Genomic DNA, 22780 nt, shown 5'->3' on the forward strand with positions numbered 1-22780 from the left:
TCTGCTCAAAGCCTTTCCCAAAGATTTATTGAAAACTGGATCTGCGGCGCACAGGATTTACATTCACGTGGGGGAAGCAGGGTTTTGCCAGGAACGCTGTGCCCAAGTCACATTTTTCACATACGACACGTTGAAAACGGGCTCAGGGAATCTCCCAGACAAACTCATCCCCTCCCCAAACCGCTTTGGTTTTGCAATCAAAATACAAGGCGACCCACCGCGACAGATGAACAGAATGGTAACTACTGGCCATCGAGTTAAGAAAATTAAAAATATCAGAGAAATGTCACCAAGAGTATTTTGGTCCTGTTCTCCACTCACACCACCACCGGGGAAGGGCTCATTCTGCAATTTTTTACTTTAGAAAGATCAAATTCATTTAAAGAAAAACAACTCCCGCTGTGTGTTTCCTTGAAGCATGGTCTGTGGCACCATAAAAAGTAAGTTTCTCCTAGTTTCTTATACATAAAAAAAGGACAGGCCAGAAATTTGTCTTAAAACTGCTTTTGGGCCTCCCCTGCCGCCAGTGAAGAGGCTGTTTGTCATGGTCCCACTTGTAGTGACGAGTTGCTGTAAAATCTGTTAACTTGCTTCATCCACGTGAGCCTCCACACGGTCTCCACTGCAGCTGCCCTCCCCTAGTCAAAGGAACAATGACTTTTCCAAATGCACGATGTATCTTTTGAGGAGGCTATGCAGAATGGGTGCACTGCTGTCTTCTGTTCAATATAGAAACTGCTTAAAAAAAAAATAGAAGGGAGTCGCTTTCATCCTCAGGGGAAAAAGGTTGCTTTGTGAGATCAGTCTTTAGTTTTACTTTGCAGTCTGTAAAAATATTCTGTCTGGCCATCCACATCCATTCACAATATAAAGCAGTAAAAAAAATATAAAATATATATGTGTATATATATATATATATATGTATATATATATATGTTTTATTTATAGAGTTACACTTTGAAGTGTACAATTGATCCTCCACTGCCTGGGCCCTTCTACCTCCAGATGCTCTGCCTGGTTGATACAACTGCAAGACAAGAGAAAAAAACACCTGAGCAATCCCACCATGGTGGGTAAGCACTTGCAAAAAGGAAAACAGGATGTATGTGAGCACAAAGCCTGGACAGAGAAATGGGAATATCTTGAAGGTTGGGGGTGGATGTATTGGGCTGTGAGGAAAATGGCAATAGGGTTTTGCTGAGGCAAAGGTGGCATGGGTGGGAGTAGGATGCCAGGGTGGAGGTGGCATCACCACAGCAGGTAGGTGTCCCTACCACAGATCTTTTTGCTGCACCCAAAAATAGGCACAAGGTGACAAAAGAGTCACAGGACGTAGAAAGGGTTTTGGGATGAAGTGGTCACTAAGATGGAAATACTAGCTCCCGTAAAAGACAGGAGACGAGTTCTCCTCATCCTAACTGAGCAAGGTCTTAACCCCGGGGGATACAGAATGGCAGGAGAGGGGATGAGAACCATTCTCCACAGCTCCTGGCAGGGCAGAGAGGCAGGCTGCCAGTGTGTGAGCCCCTGGCAGCAGAGCAGAGACTGCTGGAGTGTGAGCTTTGCGCTTCCTAATGGCATCTATAAATAGCTCTGGCCTCCCACCACCAGCACACGCTTGCTCTCTGCAGCCCATTTTGGGCAGCAAAAGCCTCTTCCCTCTTCCCACCCATCCTCTGCAGAGCAGCTCACGCTCCCAGGGCCCCACTGGACATACGCACCCTCAGGGTTCAGGCTGGACACCAGGGGCTCCGGCAGGGTCCTGGGATGGCCGAGGAGCTGCTTGGTGCTGACCTGGGGAGGCAAGTCTGTACCAGCAGTGGGAGAAAAACCTACAGGATGGGGAAAAACATCCGGCTCAGGCAGGGCTCGAGCCTCCCATGTTTGCTGGGCACAGCCACTGCAGTACTGCAGGGCAGTCACATCACCCGCTCCGGGTGCTCCAGAGGAGAAATGACCAGGTTCCTTTCCATGAGAACCCCCCGGCACCTCCTCTCATGCCTGTGTGGATGCAGACAAGGCCCTGGGCACCACCCTTCCCTCACCAAACATTTGTGGTCAGGGCATATCCCCACCAGCCCACAGCCCCCAGGGACTGATGTTGGCCTTTGGCCATCTGCCTTTTGCTGCAGCTGCTGTGGTGACATGAGCAAGGCTGTGAAGGAAAGCTCCCTGCAGACACCTCGGCCCCGAAAGCAGCAATGCAGGATTTGACTCCCATGCATGCCTATGAGCAGCCCCCAGGCTTCAGTGGGGAGGAGGAAGGAGCCCCAGGGGTGACAAATCTCTGAAACTCCATGGAGTGGTGAGTGACTGCCACAGATGTCAGCACGCAAAACCCCACCTGCCTAATCTCAGTGCCCAGGGGAGAACTGGTCAGCTTTGGGGCTGACCCCTGGGAGAAGGAGGCAGGGAGCGGGCAGGGGTCCCGTGGAGCAGCGCCCGCGGCCGAGCCAGCGGCAGCGTGCTGACCTCCGTTTCTCCGGTAGGCTGGCAGCTCGCACGGGCTCGGCTCCGGCTGGGCGTCCTCCTCGGACCTGGCCTGCAGGACGGTCACCGTGGCCCCCGTCTGCTGAATAAACTGCTGCAAATTACACTGCCTCAGCTCCTTATTTAACTCCTCCAGCTCTTGGGTCTGGGCCTGCAAAACACACACCGAGGGGGGGACAGGGTGAGCCGCGTGTTCCCCCCATGCCCCAAGCCAGCTGGCAATCAGCCACCGGGGCTCACCCTGCCAGTGCCAGCAGAGGGAACCTCAGGGGTTCTGCGGCTCAGCTGCCCCTCTCTGAGGGCCTGCAGGAAGGGAGGCGATGGGGACGAGGAAGATGCTGGTTTGGGAACAGCCCTGCTCTGCTGCATCTCCACAAGAGGGTGCGAGCAGCCATCAAACGGCGGCCGCGGCTGGGAGATGCCAAATGCAAATGAGATGCTCAAGGAAAGATGCTGAAAGCACGGACAGCCTGGGGAAGGCCTGGCTGGATAAAAGCTTCCCCATTTTGCTCCAAAGGGGACATGGTGGGTAGGAAGCAGGAGTCACGCAGCCCCTTGACCCCTGATTCTGGAAGGCTGCAACAGGCAAGCTGGGGGGGCATCACAGCTCATCCCCAGAGCAGCCATCTCCACACTGTGCAGCCCCCCACCATGAGCCCAAGCCCTGCATGGCCAAAAGACTTTGTGAACAGGCACCATGGAGACCTGTTCCATGCCCTTTGTGATTCCTTCATCCAAGATGACACCAATCCTTGTGCCAGCGCCATCAACCCCACACACGGACCACTTCTTGCTCCAGCACCATTGTCTGTGCTGGAGCGAGGTGATGCTGTGCTCCCAGTGCACCAGTCAGAAGGAGCATTAGTCCAGATGTAGCTTGCACAGAGCGCAATGGGTGTGGGGCAAGAGTGGTGGTGTCCCTCTGTTAGCGATCACTGCTGCTGAGAGCTGTGCACCCAGTCCCAAGTTCACTGGGCAGGTGGAGTAACCAACCCCACTCAACCCACTGATCTAATGTGTCTGGAAAGCTGGTCCCACCCTCTCCTGAAGGTCTTACCACCCCATGGAGTGGCTCAACCCAATCCTATCTACCTGCAGGTTCTTTTCAGCTTCCTCCAGGGCCTTCTCCACGCTGGCCAGGTTGCTCTCCAGCTGGGTGCCTTGCTTGACCTTGGCCTCCAGGTCCCTTTTCATTTTGGTGGCCATGTCCTCCAGCTCTATGGGGCTGGGCATAGAGATCTCCTTCCCTCTCTTGGCCCTCTCGGCCATCTCCCATTGGATCTCCTCCTGCAGGGCTTCAGTCCGGACACTTAGCTCATAGATCCTCTGGGTGTACTCCTCCAGGCTGGCCCGCAGGCTCCTAACCCGCTCCTGTCGCTCCCGCTCGCACTCCTTTTCCAGCCGGAGCTCACTCTGCCAAAACTCCTCCTCACCCAGCTCTGTCTCATTCCTCCGCACCACTTGCTCCAGATAGAGGATCTCATTCTCCTGGCCAGCAAGCCGGCTGCGCTCCCAGAGCCGTAGGTCCATTTCTAGGGTGTCCCCATGGGCCTCCAAGGAATGCAGCTGCTCCTGCTGCTGCAGCACTCTCCTAAAAAGCTCCTCCTTGGAGGGCTGGACAACACCACCACCCTCCAAGTCTAGCCCATCCCGTGTTTGGTGCCTCCATCGGCCCATGGTGAACAGGTCACTGGAGCCTGTAGGACCCAGGCTGAAGGTCATGGATTTTTTCGGCTCCCTGGAACGGGGTCCATCTATGCTGGTGAGCCTGGGCTTGATGGGCAAGCTGGCCCGGATGAACGTCCTCTCGGGAGCTTGGGGAGCGCCCTCTGAGGAGGGCCGCTCGGCCATGCTGGGGCCTGTCCGCCGCAGGATGAACTGCACGTCGCTGGCATACTGCCCACACTTGGCCAGCGACTCCAAGGGACACTCCAGCGGCAGCAGCTGCCGCTCCTTCTCCCTCAGCTTCTGCACCAGCACATAGCGGCCTGTCTGACCTGTCGGGAGGAGGGGAACACATTAGACTGGGAAAGCAGAGGCCAGCAGGGCTGTGCTGAGGCTGCTGCCCCACAGGCACTGCTGGTGGCATCCCCACCAACACACAGCAAGATGTCCACCCACCCAAGGACTCCTCTTCCCAGAAAGAATCTGCAGATGGGGCATCCCCCCAGCAGATGGAGATGGCTCACCAATGGCCCGTGCCAGGGCAATGACCACTTCTTGGCAGGTGGTTTGCTCCGAGACTCCACACACGACCCTCTGGATCCCATCCACCCAGACCTTCAGCTCCATCCCCACAGCTGCCGGGCCTCAGGTGCTCTGGGTCATTGCAGGACAGGCTGCCTGTGGGGAGAAAAGAAACCAGGTTTCAATCCCATGCCACTAACAAAGAATACAAGACACCTTAAAAGCAGAGTCATTAAATCATCATCCCCTGGGTGAATCCTAGACCGAGAAGTTGTTCGCTGTCACCCTGTGCACAGATTGCACTTTTGCTGATGTTATTAAATGCTGATATTCATCTGCGAAAAATTTTTTTTTTCTTCATGTCTGGACAGTAAGTCCAAATCTTCCTGTAGTGGGAAATGATGAGGTCTGTGTGTCTGTGTGGTGCCCAAAAGATGCCCAGGTTATTTCTGCTGCAAGCACAGACTTTTAATGGGTTTGCTGGACTTTCACTGCAATTTCTTTGAAAATTTGACAGAGTGGCACTGAGAGATTTTCTAAGTAACATTGAAAAAGGCAGATGAACTGCCAGTTGCCCACTTCTGCAATGATATAAAGGGAAGATTCAGATAATGCGCATTTTAATATTTTCATATTTACATCCATCTCAATTTATCAGAGAGAGATTAAGAAATTAAAATAAAGCCTCTTTCTGAACAAAAGCATGACCAAAGGTAGGGTTTGGGAGGGGTAGCCAGGCATAAGCACCCATGACAAAGCCCAGACTCTGACCAACACTGGGCCCAGCTCAGCTCCCACCCAGTGGGTACTACTAACATAAAACAACACCTGTTAGCCTGGGCACACCCAACTCCTGTCTCTTCCAGCAGCTCAACAACTGCAACTGGCATAAATTAAAAAAAAAAAAAAAAAAAAAAGCACAAGCTGTAAAGAACTCAAATATTTGAGCTTACAGTGTTTTCAACCACGGTACAAAGATCTATTTTCCCTGCCATAACAGTGGTTTTGACAGTATCAGTCTTGTCTGAAAGCCCTAGATGGAGTAACATACACTAAATTTTCTGGTCCTCCATCCTGGGGGGGTCACAAACTGCTTTCCCAGCTTCACCTGGCTGGTCCCAGCCCCTCCCTCTGCTCCAGCTATCCCAAGTTTGCAGCCAGGCAAACTTGTGAGAAAGCTTGACCTTAGGTTAAACTCCACTGCTTCATTATTTTTTGTTGCCTACTTGAGTAATCAAAGGGAGGGCTTGAAGAGTCCTATCTCCAGTGATGAGGAATTTTAATCATGGTGTGAGAAAGGCAAGGAAGAACCAAGGAAGACACGGCTTCCTGAGGACGTTCTGCGCAGGTGCCAGGTCCTGCTGGTGCCACCTCCCTGCCCACCTCCAAAACATGGGCACAGAGCAGCCGTCACAAATACCTCAGCACTGAGCTCATGTTTGCCTTGGCTGAGTGATCGGGGAAAACTGTGGGGCTGAAGGACACCTTGGGTTCAGCCCACCTCCCTGTAAGCCCCAAACCACTAAAATTTGCTAGATATAAATTTCAAGCTGCATTTTGGCACCACTCCCCAATCCTGTGTATTCAAGACTGCAACCGTCCCCCCGGCATGGAGCAAAGTCCAGGTGCCACTGCGGCACCACCCAAATCACCCTGAAACCACCGCTGTTCTCCACCCCCAACCTCCCCTCAGCAGCACCCTAACACCAAAACTGGAGTGCAACACACCCCACAGAGCACTCCCTAGACCCTTCTCCTTCCCTGGCCAGGGACCAAGCTAGTCTCAAATCCAGATTCTTGTGGCACAACCCAGTAAGGGGGCCAGGAGTTTAAGAATAAACAAGAAAAATAACCCAGTTTGTTGAGTCCCACAACAGTCTCACCTTGCTGGCAAAATCGGGGCTGCCGAGCGCTGTGGGAGCAGGATGGCTGCTGGCACACGAGTCCCGGGCACCTGTCCGGGTTCAAACCAGGCACCAACCTCTGGCCCCGCCTTGCCGGAGTTCCAGGCAATCATTTACCAGCAGCCCAGCATGCGGCACAGCGCTGCCAAAAAGCTGCGAGAGAGGCAGCCAGCTTTGCTCCTCAAGCAAGAGGAACCCCCCCAAAAGCAGCCAGGGCATAATCCCCACTACATTCTCCAGCACCCCAAAATCCAGTGGATTTTATTGCTTCCTTAGATCCTTGCAAGCACAGGGGGTCCTTGCTGTAACCTCTGGGGGTTTTGGGAATTGTCTCCAGCTTGCTGCCAGATACAGGATGTTATCTGTCCCCTTGCAGAGGGCTGCTCCCTTCTCTGCCTGCCCTCCCCCTGCCTTCTGGGGAGGATCAGCTCCCACTCAAAACCAGCCTCACTGCCCCTCTTCCTCCAGATCCCTGGTCTCGCACAAGAGCTGACGGGATGAAGGATCACCTTATCTGAGGGGACCTGCAATGCTCCCTGATCCCCTCTATGCCTGCTTGGAAGGGACATCACAGGCTGCACTCAGCATCTCCTTCAAAATACTCCACCATGACAGCATCACTCTAGTTAAAAAAAAAAAACAAAACAAAAAAACCACACCCTAAAACCCCATCAGGCAATCAACCTTAAAACATTCACCTTGCCCCAAGCATCACCTTTGCTGTAACACACTCAGTTCTTTACCATCACTCAAAACCACAGCTGGGGGTGAATCTCATTGCCCCATTTGCAAATACACCCCTCTCTTAATGGGGTTCTCTGCCAACCCCCTGCATTAATAGTGGGTGCCTTCATTATACCACCATGTAGGAGAAATAATGGGCTTTTTTTGGGCAAGAATTACTTTTCCTGGGGAAGAGCAGCTTCGCAGCAGAAGGTAGGTTTCCAGCTGCCTCTGTTTGTATTTGCCCCAGGAGGTTGCTTTCATCATGAACCAGAAGTGCAGGCAGATGCCAGGCCCTGCCCCTGCCCCAAACCCCAGCACCAGCAGGTGGCTATGGGTGCCAGGATACATGATGGCTGCTCCCAAAGGCCGTTCATTTTATTCTTACACCTCCCCACTACAGATTTCTAAATAATTTTTATTGGAAGCAGGTTAACAAAATTATTAATTTTCTGTTCCCTTTCCCCATGTGATGGGTCCTAAAATTGAGGGTAGGGATGATTCATACCATGACTTCAACAAATTTCCTGACTGAAAGTAAGACTTTCAAATGCTGACACACACACAAAAAAATTAAATTAAAAATCTTAAATCCTTCAGCTTTATTTTGATTCCTGGTGCTACTGTCTCCCAGCCTCCCTGAAACTGTCAGGCTAAAGGAAGTGGAGATGGAGTATTTCTGCACGTGCAGGAGGATGCACATCTTACTCCTGCAAACTGCCATCCTGATGGCTGCTGGGACTCACAAAGGTTTGGTGACCTCCCTAGATCTGAAATAATAGAAAATTGGCCAGTCACCCTCCTCACAGAAGTGAGGCCCACTCCTGATTTGTATGGCCACCTGCCATGTCCCCTACAGAGTCTCTCAGAAACTGCGACAGCACCTTCCAGCCAAGGACTGCAAGGACTTTGCAAGAGTCTACTATGTTTTGACACACACAATAATAATAATAAAAAAATTAAAATCAGTTTCAGAAAAAGCTCACCCATTTTTCACCCAACAGTAAGGCCTACTGCAACCCAAACACCAAAGCACCCCAAACATCTCTACCACAGCTCCTAAAAAAGACCATCTGGGACCAGCATAAAGGTTTTGAGATAGGCAACCTGCCAGCACTAAGGCTTCACCCATTTTTGCAGGTTCACTCACCTCCCTCACTATGTCCACCCCCTGGCAGGGAGCTGGGTACAGGGCCAGGTGGCAGGAGAGGAGCACCAGAAGGAAGGTTTCTAAGAAAGCCTAATTAAAAGTGAAAGGAATCCAGAAGACCAGCCTTTTGTGTCAGGGTTTGGGCTGAGGATAGGGTCATAAAGATTCCTAGTTAATAAACTGCATTAGTACTTGAGAGCAGGCTGTGATGAGCCTGCAATCCATGAAGCACCAAGGTGTCCATAGGGACCAGCAGCTTTGCATTCCTTTGGATGCAGTCCAGGAAAATGCTGGGGTACTCTCAGTTGTTTTATTTCTACTTTGAACCTCACCCTCTGGCTCTTCTCCCACCCAATGCCAGGGGGATGCTCATCCCAGCCATGTGCAGACACACCAACAAAAAAAACCCAACCCAACACATGAGTAAGCAGCAAGTGGGGAGGGGAGAGGTGGCTCTGTGCTGCCATCCTCTGTGCTGGGGCGCTGGCAGGCTGCCTGTGACTCACTGCCCTGGATCAACTGCTGCAGTGACACATCCAGAAGCTATTTAATACTTCCTCAAGTCTCCCCCTGCTCTAAGCACTGGGGCCAGTTCCTGCATCAAAGGGGAGAGATGGTACTTGCCCACCTGCTGAAACATCTGATGGGGCAGAAGCCTCCCTATTACTGTGGTGACCAACACCGAGAAGATCCGTAAGTAACTGAAGCCTTGTGATAACACCTGCAGCAGGTTGGAGAGGATGGGACATGTGCCAGGTTTCCTTCCAGACCATGAACTGTGTCTTCCTGCCTTGGAACTCTCTTTTGGAGTGACATCACCTGCCCTTGGCTGAGCTGTTACAGGGACTGAGCAGTTCTGCTGGGCTTTCCATGCCACATCCATCCCAGGACAGAAGGCAATGCCATGGTCAGGGTTGACCGCTGGCCAGTCCAATGTTAAGCGTGTATCAGCTATGGCAAGGTTTGATGTCATGGCACATCCCAGGCTGGCAGCTCCCTTGCTGGGCAGAGATGACCATCCACAACTCTGAACAAGCTGTCCATGCAGCAGAGTCCATGCAGCTGGGAGCGCCAGGCAAAGCCCCAGCCCCTTGCTGCATGACCTTTCCACCATTCCAGCTCGTCCTGAAGATGCCAGCCCCAGGATCCTGAAGGAACACATCCTCTGGCCTGGTACAAGGCAGCCAAGAGGGTCACCTACCAAAGACAGCAGTGTCCTGTCCTTCAGCGTGGAGGCCATCAGGGTGCGGCTGGGACACTTGCACAGGGCTCCAAACTGGAGCAACACATGGGTTACTCCTCCTGGCACAAAGAGTTGACTGGGGTTAAACAAGCTTGAGAGGTGACAAACAAGTCCTACCAGAGTGGTCACAGCCCAGAGAGGCAGCTCCTCATCCTTCCACCATCACAGGGAGGGTGTGCAAGTGCTTCTCACACCCCAGGCCTAAGGAAGCCACCAGCCCTTACACAACAAAGCCACAAGTACCCAGGAGCAAGGAAGCAGCCAGCATGAGGCTCTAATTCACACCCAAGCAGCTTATTTGGGGGTGGCCATAATAGCACCATATCCTCAGTTCACCCATCATCCCTCATCCAGCTCTCTACTCTGATATGCTGTGCCTGACAGAAAGCCCTAAAATTTGGCAAATTACCAAAATTGCCAATTTAACCTGAAGGTGCACTTTTACATATTCATGTGTGGATGGACCCAAGCCCAAACACCCCCCAAGGGTCTGCTGCCTTTCAATAGCAAGCAGCTTCTGCTGGGGGCATCCTACAGCACACAATACACACTTGGCATCAGCAAAAGCTACATCCGCGTTTCAAGGGATTTTTGCACTAAAGGAGATCAAAGGAAAACTATGTCTTGGGCATTTGCATGCTCCAGAGCTAAAGCATGATTTGAGCCAGAAATCACAGACCACCACGGATTTTTCCTCTGGCAATCCAAGGGGTCACATGTCCCACACAAGAATCTTGAAGTCTTGCAGGAACTGTCCAAAGAGACATTTCTGGAGAGCCATAAGCACCACACCAGCAACCCCCCATTAAGAGAAAAATAGAGGCTTAGAGATTTTCTGCTCCACTTCCTCCCAAAAATTACAGACCCATGCTAACATGCCTGGGGAAGCTAGCCAATGCTGAGCAGGGCGGGAAGAGTCAGGGACAAATCCTGCCCAGGGCTGTGACGCAGAATGGGGACAGTCCTCAGGGTGATGGCCTTTGGCAGGGATTTAGGGGAGGGAGGCGCACATCATGACTGGCATCAAAGACACTCACTCTATGCCATCCCCACCTGCCAGGATTTCTGCTTTTCAACTCAAGCTTTTGGGTCTGCTACAGCATCAGACCCACATGGAAACAGAAGAAACAGAAACAGCACTGTGAAGAAGCTGGGAGACTTTTTCTCCCTCTTAGATAAGATTAAGATTTGTGGCTGTGCCAGGTCAGCATTGAGAGTCATATGAAAATATCAAGAATCACAGCCAGTGACATTTTAGGGATGATTACTAGTCAGTCCACCCCACAGATGAGCCACCAACCAAAATCTCATTATAAATTAAAAGCAGCAAAAACACCCCTCCACCTACTGCACACACTCACATTACAGCGTTTCAGCCTGGAAGCGGAAGGATCATCTTTCGCACCTTCATGCATCATGTTTCTCCCTTGCAGCACTAATGGCTACTGTCCATGGGGGGAGAGCTGGCAGGGCTGGCTAGGAAAAAGTCTGCCCTAAACATCAAGGTTTGCAAGGAAATCATTAGCAGCACCTGCTATTCCCATAACCATGACCATCACCCCCAGTCCTACATGTGAGGAGTAACTTCTTGAAAGCAGCTGGAAATAAATCCGTAGGTTCTTCCCAAAGGGGAGAAGCAAAATTAGCAACAGTGTGTAGATTAGAGGCAAAAGAGGAAAGGCTTTTGCACTGCCATGCTCTTTTCTTTCTTGTGCAATTGAGCACACCCTGATTCCATGCCCAGGATGGACCTAGCTTTGCCCTCAGTACAGGGGCAAGACTGGGTCTACATATCTTGGGGTGCTAGGCTGATCTAGGTTAGGTTCATCATCTTTAGGGGATGACTCACAATCCAGCTCCTAAAAGGCAAGCTCTGAGGGGTACTTGCCCAAGCATCCACACAAACACAACCATGGCACTCATATGCCAGCAGGTCCAGAATCTCTGCTGTGTTCATCTTCCACAGCAGTCATCAGCGACAGCACGATTCAATTTGTGAGTATTCCCCTGTTATTACACACAGTCCATTCCCCAAGTCAGAACACAGCATGTATTTCTCCCCACACAGAACACAAGGAGGGAATCTTGAGAGGCAAGATCCTGCTGAAGCCTTAGAAATATTCTTCCCCAGCCAAAGAAGAGAACTTCCATTCAACCCTACCTTCAAGGACAAAACCAAAATGGGGAAAACCCAACTAATGAGGTCGCTCTCCCAATGCCTCCAGAAGAGCCAGAAAGAACCCTCAAAGTGCAGCTTCCTTGAGATGCTTGCCCTGTCCAGCCCAGAGGATGAGATGAGCCTTGACCACCCAGAATACCAGCAGAGACAGACACTCTCCCTGTCTCCTGTCAAAGTAATCAAGAATTTCATCCCCGTAGATTTACAGGAAAATTCAGGCTCTGCAGCTGTCCTGCAAATAGGACCAGGGACATAAAAAAGCCAAATGACCTACAAATATTGTTCCTCCAACCTGCCTTCCAGCCTCCTTTAGAAGTGCTGGTGTCAGCCACCAGCAATCCTCTTTCCATTCCAATTCTCCTCCTACAGGATAAGGTAATTAACAAATTTGCAAATGCACAGCCAGGGATAAACCTTCCAGATTTTATTCTCCATTTCCAGAATAACTTGCAGTTTCCTACCCTGCTTCAGAAAGCAGCCACATGTCAAGGACACACTGCTGGGCGTCCAGAATAAAGGATGCACAGATGAATATACAGGTGCATGCTGTCATGGATATTTATTTATAACTTTGTAGGATTAAAAAGGATTTTAATGACCCTTTGTAGAGAGCTGAATAGGCTCCTTTCTCTCACATGCTCAGGCACAAAGACAAATAAACAAGAGACTCATAATGAATCCTGGCTGAAACCTTTGATAAGACCCTTGGGTATTTTAGAAATCTCTGCTTTCACACTACCTGGCACATGACTAATTAGGTGGAGGTGCTATCAATCACTGCCTGAACCCACATAGAGACAATAAGCTCTTTAAAGCAGTAAATTCGTGGCATATCTCTGGAGAGGCAAGTGCATCTGGGACATCCATCCTGAGGTACAAATCACAGTCCTGCAAGTGAAGGAAATCACGGCTGCATGACCAACTCTAATCCCCCAAACTGCCTTGCTGGACTTTAGGCTGAAGGGGTTTTAATGCCAGCAAAGGGCTCCAGCTCTTGCTCCATACATAGGGCCAACCCCTACTGATACCTGAAGGATCAAAATGGGATAGGAACATAAGCTGGGGACTGGGCCAGCATTCCTGCCTGCACAGAGTGGGAGACTCAATAAAAATACATTGTTTCTTCTGAAGAATTTAGTTGCTTAATTCTCATGCAGCTAATGCTCACATGGTGTCGCTTTGGGGAAATACGTACTTTTAAACTTCCTAGCCCAACTTCTTTATACTCCCAGCAGGTCATTAAAAAGCCTCATGAATTCAAAGAGGACAATACCAAATCCAAAGTCTCAGTCTAAGAAATCCTCAAACTGCATTAAGGCAGTACAAAAAATACTTGAGAAGGAGTTTTGAGGGACAGCTAGTTGTCAGCATGCAGCCATCTCAAAGATTCAAAGCCATGTTTCTAGCACCTCCACTTCTGAGTCCCAGTGATGCTTCCCTTCCAGAGTGGGAGAGCAAATGTCCTTTTGCAACATATAATGGTGAGTTTGAAAGATTTTTAAAATACTAGAAAGAGCAATAGAAAAGGTCTTTAAAAAACCAACAAAAACACTCAACTACAGGAAGCCTTTATGCACGAACACCTATGTAGACACAGCTTTTTTTCCCTACTGATGGTGGACAAGTGGGAGTACCTTGGATCACATATGATGTGGTACAACCTTGTGCCCAGGCTGGGTTAGCCCCGGGAAAGACTTGCAGAGGCGATCCTTTGGGATGGGACCCCAAGACTTGACAAGCTGCCCTGAGAAAGTCCCCTCCTAGAGGAATCAGGGCAGGGAAAAGAGGAAGCCTGGGAAACACCTAACTTTCTACAGGCACAAACCATCAAGCAAATACCTGGGCATACTGGTCAAGAGTCCAGGGAGACCATGAGCTGCTTTCCGACAACGAAGCTGTTCCTCAGAGAAGAGTGTGTGTGTTTGTGTTGCAGGAACCAGCCAGCACTGATCACAACATGCAAAGAGGTCCACCCAGATTCCCACCGCAAGTATGTTTGGCTCTTAGCAGGAAGGAGAGCTGACACCTCCAAACATTGCCAGAACTTGGTAAAGAAAATAAAAATTGGCAAGTGAAAACAGCAACCACAAAGCCTCCAAAAAAACCAACACAACCCATCTTTATTCTCATGAAGAGATGCGTATGGTGTGTATCCACCTCCAGCTGCCTCAGGCAAGCATCCAGAGGCAGAGACAGGCTCCCTGCTGCACACTCACATTTCCTGGGGAAAGCATTGTTCACAGCAGGAATCATTAAACCAGCAGGAACCCTACAAGTGCTCTCCCTGTCAGACAGCTTCACAACACCATCTGGGTGCCAATGGTTTACCCGGGCTGGCAGGAATAACAGGGAGCAAAGGGGAGGCTGCCACGCACTGGGCTTCCCTGCCAACACAGCTGCTCTCCTGCAGGATCTCTAGGAGCCTCTAAAGTCCCTGCTGTGCTCAGGAGTGCAATGCTAGGTCTAACACTACGGAGGACATCCATGGGAGGCCCTGGTCCCCAAAGGGCTATTGAGAGCACTGTGACATTCCACTGTCATGCAGGAAGCACCCTAGGGGACACAAGAAGGCTTGAGCATGAGACTTCAGAGATGAGCTCCAGCAGGTTCTGTGCGCTGTAGCAGGGTTAGGAAGTAGCAGCAAAAGAAGCCTTCATGGCTCGATTGTCCTGAAGTTTCCACCTATGTGTTTGGTTAAGAAGTGTTTTAGGTTATTTCCCCCCTCCCTCCCCGTACCATCCCCCTTTTTTTTTTCTTTTTAAGGCAATAAGTTATTCTAGATGACTAGCCTGGGGCAGCTGGAAGCACCCCAGCCCTCAAGAAAGTGCTGACTCCAGCCCACAAAAAGCCAGACAATCAGCCACTTTTAGGAGCTCCTGAAGTTTGCAAATAGAAAATGGAAGGACATAAAAATGTTAGCAGTCCTTTACAACAACAGGATTCTGTTAAAAACCTTCAATGGGGTCCCGCTTAAGCTTTAATTTGAATACACGGGTTTGCAAAGGCATAGACAAGTTGGAGCAGATGGAAGAACATCCTTTAAAAAGATGCTCTTGAAAACAATGCATACACAGAGAGCTGGCACCTAAAGTGTCCTTCATGCCTTTATTTAATCTGGGGCACAGAGCAACCCATTGTCAAACAGCACCTGGATTTCTCCCTAGCTCACCACAGCACCCAACCTTGCATGACTCCAGAAAATACTCTGCTCTGAAGCCTTGGCACACACATCACTGCCTCCCAGCCAGGAAGGATTAACTCTTTGTCTGGAATTGCTCCCAAAGCATTCCCTCCCCAGCACATGGAGAAACAACAGAACATGGGTATAGGTCAATTCTGTGCCACCACTGGAGGTCTTTCCTATTGAAGATGACATGAACAAGACAGGACAGAGAGATGCTGAAAAACATGGAAAGGATGATCCAGTGTGGACCATGCAGATGCACTCAAGCAATATTTCCCTGCAGCACGTGGCGACAGCGAAGGCAACCAGAGGACACATCTCCACTGTGGAGATGGACAACACACACATGTTGCCAAATTAGTGCTCAGGTCTGTCTCTTTAAGACCTGGGTAAAACTCATTTCCATGTCCCGCTCACACTCATTTGCAAAGAGTTTTATATTTTAGAGCAACTGGCATGCCATTGCTAGGAAATAGTGCAGGATCCTGGCAACTGCAGTGCTCAGTGCTTTGAGTGCTGAGCACCTGCAGGTGCTGCAAGCAGCACTCCCTGTCCTCACAACTTTGTACAACAGGGTGGAAGAAAGGCTTCAGGAAGATATGTGTGCACTTGTGGCAGCTTCTGGATTTCCATGCCATTTCTTTCGAGGGGGCATGGGGAAGCCAGCAGAGATATGCAGAGACAGAGTCCAGGCATCGTGCTTAGGCTCCCCCAGCAGATAACTGGGATGTGGGAGGATTCCTGGCATTCCAACGGCATCAACAGAAGGTAAGAACATCCCCCCCTCCCCACAGCCCCTTCCTGAGAAGACACCACCGGCACTGCCTGATAAGGAAAACAAGCAGCGTTCCCACTCCTACCCACTGCAGATACAGCATGTGCTCACGGTTTTCTCTCTTCTCCACAAGAAGAGCTGCAATTCCTGCCTCCCGAGGAGTGCAGCTCCCCACAGAGCTGCCCCTCGAGGTAAGCTGACAGGTGTGTGCAGCACCGCTGCTCCATTCCGGCAGGCGCCAGGGCCCCAGCATTTGACAGCGGAGCTCCGGCATTCGTGCTCCCACACGCTCCCGGGGCCCGTGCCTGCCTGGCAAGTCCCGGCAGAGCGCGGGGCCCGGGCCCGCGCCGTTAGCACCGGCATCCCGGGGAGCCGGCCCCGGCTCACGGCGAGGAGCGGCCAAAGACCCCGTCTCGCCTCTTCCGACCATTTCGCACTAGTTTCCGCCTAATTTCTCCTGAAATCAGCCATCCCAAGGGGAGTGCCATGGGCCGTGCCTGAGGCAGCCACTCGGAGTGCGAGGTGCACGGCTGTGACCCTTTCTTCTGTACACTACCCTTGAACGCACGTTTGTGTTTTTAACCCGCAATTACAAAGCGCTGTTGCAGGGCAGGGAAAAAAAAGCCAGGAGAGGAGCTTGGTGTCCCGTTCCCCCCGCCTCCTCCTCCCCGCAGCAGGCCACAAGTGGAGTTACGAAACAACCTGCCAACCTGCCGGCAGAGTTCACGGAAGGCATCAGAAGTATGCGGCTGGAGCCTGGCTCTTATCGAGGAATTTAACCCCTCTCCTCGGGGAGACGGAGACGTCTCTGAAGGGAGAAAGGACGAGCGGTTTTGCCCCACGGATGCGAGGGGAGGAGGCTCCTGGCACGGGCATCGGAGACCCCCACGCCGCCTCGGTTCCCCCGCCGGGGGCTCTGGACAGCGTTTGCCGCGCCGGTGGGGCCGCGGAGCTGCTCCTGCCAGCGGCGCCCGGCCGCACCGTGCTGGTGGCCGGAGCTGCCGGAGTGCCCCGGGCAGGCGGGAGGCAGAGCCGCCCGTTTGCTCGACCGATCGGGGCACGACAGGGGCGGCACCGGGCAGGTGGCAGCGGCGCTCGGGGTCTCGCCGGCGCCCAACGCCGCTCCCGGTCACCCCAGCCCGGGCTCTCCTGACGGGATCCGGGGTTACTGCGGCGCCCTGCCCCAAGCCAGCTGCTCGCCGCCCCTGCCCCACTTTGCAGCCCCGTGGGGCTGTCCCCCGCCCCGGTGGGCCCTGCCAGGCGGACGAGGCGCCGGCTGCCCCGGGGACGGCTCTCTCCGCGGACACCCGGGGCCAGCGGCCCCGCCTCAGCCGCAGCCCCCGAGCTCGGGGCCGCTCCCGGCGGTACCGGCCCGGCTGCGGCAGGGCAGGGCCGCGCCCGGCGCTGCAAAGCAGCGGCAGCCGCTGCCCGGCCGCACCGCGCCCGTGCGCACTCACCTGCCGCCAGCCCGGCCAGGCAGCGCGGCTGCGGCTCCGGCTGCGGCTCCTCTCCCGGGCGGCGGCAGCGGCCGCTCCGCTCCGCTCCCGTCCGCTCCGCAGCGCGGAGCCGCGCCGGCCTCAGCCCCGCCCTCCGCGCCCCGCCCGCCGGCCCCGCCCCGCCAGGTGAGCACCGCCCCCGCCAGGTGAGCCCCGCCCCACACACCAAACTCCCCCGCATCACCTCGGCTGTTTAAAAAAAAAAAAAAAGTCTGAAATTCTCCTTTAAAAAAAAAAAAAATCTTAAATAATTTTAAAATCTCCCCCAACAGCGTTAAAATCGTCTCTTTGAAAAAAGTCATAAAACCGCTCTAAAAAACCAATAGATTAAAAGTCTTATTTTAAAAGAAAAACTTAAACTCTCCTTTTTGGTTGTTTTCTTAAGAACTCATAAATTCTACATTTTTCCCTTAAAGTCTTAAGCTCTCCAATAAAACTAAAACTATTTTTAAAACTTTTTAAAAGTATTGATTGTCCTTTTATTTAAAAAGGTTATTAATTTATCTTTTAAAAAACCTGAAATAATCTTTTTTAAAGAAGACTTAAAATATCATTTCCTAAAAAGAAAGCAAGCAAAACCACCCTGTACTTCCCTATCCCTGACTCTTGGCTCTGTGGGGCCACAAGTGCGGGCTCATTCCTGCCTGGAAGTGCTCAGCCTGTCTGACAGCAGGGCCCAGACCTCCGCCTGCCCCAGCAGGTCCCCGAGTAGAACAGAGGAAACAGCCCCTTTTCAGAGAGAAGAGCCTGGCCTGGTGCACAAGGAGGGTGCAGCCCTCGAGCCCCGTGGCCTTCAGCCGGCTGGGGGCTTAGAACGCCCTAAACCCGCTGAGAGATGACAGCAGGGAGACAGGTTCAGCCGGTTTTGGAAGAAGCAGGTGTCTGCTGCCATGCTGCAGGCTTTGGAAACTTCTCACCTCCTCTCTCGGTCAGTTCTTCCCATCCTAACTCTCAAAAAACCCACCTGAAAGCCCCCCCTACCCTGCATGCTACTGTCCTTCCTCCATGGTCCTCCAAGCAATGGGGATGGCTGTGATGGCATCAGAATCCCGTCCTCAAAGTCTCCACTGGTCAAAGTGCTCCAGCAAGGCCTGTGCTGGTGCAACCACAGTACCAGACACACAGTGACCTTTATATTTCTTCATCCAGAATGTCTTGTGAAATGTCCCACTACTCATGAAAAAGGATAACCCACCCATCAGACCTTGGATCCTGAGGTAACTGTTCCAAAACTGATCTTAGGTTTGTCGCTCCACCACAAAATGTGTGCTAATTTTAATTTATGGTTGGAAAAATCCCCATCTCATGCAGGTCTTATAATATCCTTATCTAGGATTTATGATATCTTTAACTACTCCCTTCTCCACATGGAAGCTGCTGGGATTAGGAGATGATGCAACACACAAGTCTGTAGCTGTCACTCGGCAGCTTTAATTGGGTTTTTAAATGAAGTTTTCTGTTGTTCTGACATATTCCTCATAATTACGATCTCCTAAAATCAGATAGTACATCTGGTGTTCCGTAACACAGGCCATGCCCTGGAGACCTTACAGCACAGGAGGAACAAAGATCTATAAAAGAAAACAACAAAGCTGTTCTCAGGAGATACATATCTTATTTAATAGGTTGGACAGTCTTCTGAGATCCCAATCGGATACAAGCTGAGCAGAGGCTCATTTGCCACTAGCAAGGATGGTTGCCTTTCTTTTAAGAAAAGATTTTGAGTTTTAAATTTTTCTACTTTTAGTAGGTTGTAAAAAGTTCAGAAATCTCTTGTAAAATTATTCCCGTGAAAGATAAATAAACTAACTCTGTCTCTCACGTCTGCATGGTCCCTTGATTCCTCACCCTATGAAGAGTTCTCCGCACCTTCCATCAATTAAGATGGATAAAAATGTCCAACATTTATTTTCACACTGGTGAACTTTGCCAGAGTGGCTCATGGACCACCTTCTCCAGCCATAGCTCTGTCTCAGATTTATTCTCAAAGCTCCTGTGATGCTGAGGGCATGTTCAGGGACTGTTCAGGCATAGCGACTGAGCTGGGTTTGTGCCCACTGGTTCCTTGTTGGGATTTCTACAGGTGTACCTTAGAGTTTTGAAAAGTCATGTCCTCATTGTACACGGAGCAGTCAGTCTGCTTTAGGGAGGAGAGCAATGCTGTCTCAGCATCCTGAGCAGCTGAATCATAACCAAGCAGGTCCTTTGGTCTCTCCAGCAGCAGATGAGATAGTAATCCTATCTGAGTTTCTCCAAAGAAGATGATGCTGTCTTGCTGCTGTGCTCAGGAGCACAACAAGTAGTGTCCTGGTTCTGAGGCTTCTGAAGATGCAGAATATCTTTGCACAAAAACCCCCTCCTGAGCACAAACATACTGTGGGTGAGCAGCAGGTCACCAGCTATAGCCTCTCTTAGCAGGGCACATCTTCCCTGGAACAGCCACCCAAGCCCAGCAGTGTTAGTTGGTGCTACAGTCCATGGTCAGTGTGGGGCATGAGGGCAAAATGGATATTTGAGGCACTCGAATCTGCAGAGGCCTCAGGAAATTTGTCAGTCACTATCCTTTCCTGACACAGCTACAACATTACATGTGCCTCAGAGAAATTACCCAGTGCATCTCTTGCCTGGCTGAGCACACAGAAGGGCACGTTTTCCCCAGCAGGTGAGCTTCCCTCTCAAATAAAGACAACAGCCCCCAAAATCCCAGCACTTCCAGGAAAGCCCTGGCCCCAGAAGAGAAAAGTGGCCAGTACCAGAGGGCATGTTGACTTTCTCTTCCAGCAGACACCCTCTACTTGAAAAGCTGTAATCCAAAGATAGAAGTGAGAACCTCTCTCTCTCTCTCAACAATATGTATAAATAACACATGTAATTACACCTATAAAAATATTTATATATACATATATATATATATATATATGTATATATACACACACACATGAGTACTGCCTTCTGTTGTTCAACATACATTTGTAGCAATGTTACAAAGTGCCCATTGACCCTTGCTGCACTTTTAGGGCTTTTGGAAAGTTTGGAGGGTGTTAAGTTTTTCCAGGTTTCTTTGGAAGATTTTGAATTCACCATATATTTTTCTGGTAAGGGTTTTATTTTGTGACCATACACTGTTTTAGTGAGAGACAGAAGATGCTATTTCAAGTGTAACAAAAAGGGCTTCTCTGGAAGAATTTTTTCCTCTGTTTCTAGGACAACAAGAGACATAAGAAAGAAAAGATCCTGCAGCATCACAGGAAAGCCAAATCGGGGCTTGGCACTGCAGAGCCCTGCAGCTCACTGCCAGAGTACTACAGACTGTACCCCCTCATTTCCACCCACAACCCTGCTTGGGCTCAGGCTTGCAGGAAAGAAAGACCATGGTCTGGTGGGTAGATGAGCTGTTGTCCTTCAAGGGCAGGCCTTCTGGCCTCTGAAATGTGATGTATTTCTTGTTCTGCTTTATTCAAGGGAGTGTCCCTTCTGCTTCTGCAGCAAGCCTGGAAAAGCTGCTGGGCACTTGTCTCCTGTGGCTGCAAGGAATGGGGATGGTCACCAGCAGTCTGCAGAATTGTAGTCCAAATTAGTAAACTTTTTGGCTGCACTGCTCTGATGTCTGGATTGCCCTGTGCAGGCACACAGCCCTTTCCCAAAAGCACTGACAGCCACTGCAAGGTCTGCACATGCCTCTCTGCTTTCCATATCTCTGGTGGTGGGAGCTGTGAAGGGACACCTGCAAAAGGTGTCTCATGAAAAGTGGTACCCAGCACACTCACATTACAAGATGAATATAAAACCCACGATAGAGTCAGAGCCAAAACTTCCAGGTCTCTACATCCTCCAGAAGTCTGCATTGCCTGGTCTTTGCTAAAATGGCTCCTGCGAAAGGTCCAAAAATGCAAAATCTAACTTCAAAGTGGAAGTGAATAACTCACAATGAGAAGAAGGGCTCTTACATATCCTTTTTGCAATAAAAAGTAGGAAAAAAATGTGATCTAGTTAGGTTGCAGCTCCTGCATTCCCATTCAGCAACCCTAGGGGTGTGCACGGCTAGATCATTACAACTTCATTGCCATTCCCCACTTCAAACAGTGAGTTGAACTGTGTGACACTGGGAGCAGGGGAGGAAAAAACAACTGAAACAATGGTGGATGGAAGCGAGAGAGAGAAAATGGATGGGAGAAACAAAAGGGGAAAAGGCAACAGTATCAGGAGAAGAAAAGATGCTCAGGGCACATCCCACAAGGTTTTATTTCCCATCCAGGTGCTGGGCAGAAGACCTGCTTTTCACCTAGGAAATAGCCTCATTAATTATGGCTGTTGAGTATGGGAATGCAACAGCTCTTTGCCATTCTGCTGCTCGGGTAGCCTGTGACCCGAGCCGTTCAGGTTTCCCAAGCATTTAGCAGTGTGGTCATGCTAATTTAGTTCGGTTTTTCAAAGGCTTGTGGGGAAAAGTCCTCTTCTTCCCAGAGGCATTGAAAGTTTTGACCTCCTGACCCTCCCTTTTACTAGGAGGTTCAAAAGCAGCATTGCAGCTGTTAAAGTTTTTCTTCATGCCTCAGTGATTCTCTGATGGGGGACCAAGCTGGTGTTTATCTAGGCTTGACCTCTCTTCTTAGAGCCCAGAGATGTCTCTTTTTTCAGCACTACAGGCAGGGCAGTGCTGGAAACCTCCCTGCCTTGCCATTCACTCCCTCCCTGTGTGCAAACGCACCAGTACCCATTGCTAATCCATCCCCCGCCAGGAGCTGAGGCTCCCAGCACTGATCCCATTTGTCCATCACACTGCAGATTCATTTACATTTAATCCACCATGACTTGTCTATGAAACACGACCCTCCTCCTGCTCTGATGCTGGAACCCATTTAGCTTCCAAAAGTCAGCTGCTCTCCGGGGAAGAAAGAAATTTCCCTTCCCAACAGGCTGGCCTGGCATGGGCCTTTGGTGCCTCATCCTTCCCTCCACTGCCAAGGCTCATTATTTGCAGGAGACATCCTCTCCTTAATTTACATCTTTGTCACCACATCCAAGGTGACAGGCTCCTCAAGGACCAAGATCTATCAAGGCACGTGAGTACAGGTTTAACGTCAAGCATCTTGTTTCAGGATGTCTTTCACATGTCACATCCCTTAGCTGAGACATTGGAGAGAGATGGCCTGACTTGTAACTGTTGTATCCTGGATATTTACTCACAGCAGCCTGATTTTCAAGCCAGGACAGGGGCGATGGCTTCTGCTTTAGCACAGGTCTCACTAGCTCATCTCAGTGCTGAAGCATTAGGTTAGGATGCAAAGTGAGGTGAGAGAAGGCAGCAGAGGAAATGTCTCTGAACTACTCGTCCCTAGAGCTGTGGGATTAACCACATTCATACCGGCAGATTAGGGTCATTAACGTAGTCATTAAAAAAAGGGAGAGTCCTACTGCGAATAATGGCAGGTGCTTCACACACTGGCAG

General features: G+C 50.7%; 1 protein-coding gene across 5 annotated transcripts in view; it reads right to left on the reverse strand.

Moving 5' to 3' along the window:
* Nucleotides 1-22780, reverse strand: part of RASSF7 (Ras association domain family member 7) — a 33999-nt gene continuing 11219 nt past the window's right edge. For 2 of the 5 annotated variants that reach the window (XM_085581637.1, XM_085581638.1), the window contains exons 2-6: nt 4680-4833; nt 3583-4487; nt 2473-2641; nt 1722-1832; nt 1-1027 (exon numbers count right to left, since the gene is read on the reverse strand). In XM_085581637.1, the coding sequence (XP_085437763.1) occupies nt 996-1027; nt 1722-1832; nt 2473-2641; nt 3583-4487; nt 4680-4782 (1320 nt within the window). In that variant the 5' untranslated portion in view covers nt 4783-4833 and the 3' untranslated portion in view covers nt 1-995. Of the gene's footprint in view, nt 1028-1721; nt 1833-2472; nt 2642-3582; nt 4488-4679; nt 4834-6560; nt 16945-17292; nt 17431-22780 lie in introns of those variants that run through there. The other 3 variants (XM_021555070.3, XM_085581639.1, XM_085581640.1) reach the window with 3 other exon arrangements.

The sequence above is a fragment of the Lonchura striata genome, chromosome 5 (assembly GCF_050655825.1).
Source record: "Lonchura striata isolate lonStrDom1 chromosome 5, ASM5065582v1, whole genome shotgun sequence".
Classification (NCBI taxonomy): Eukaryota; Metazoa; Chordata; class Aves; order Passeriformes; family Estrildidae; genus Lonchura; species Lonchura striata.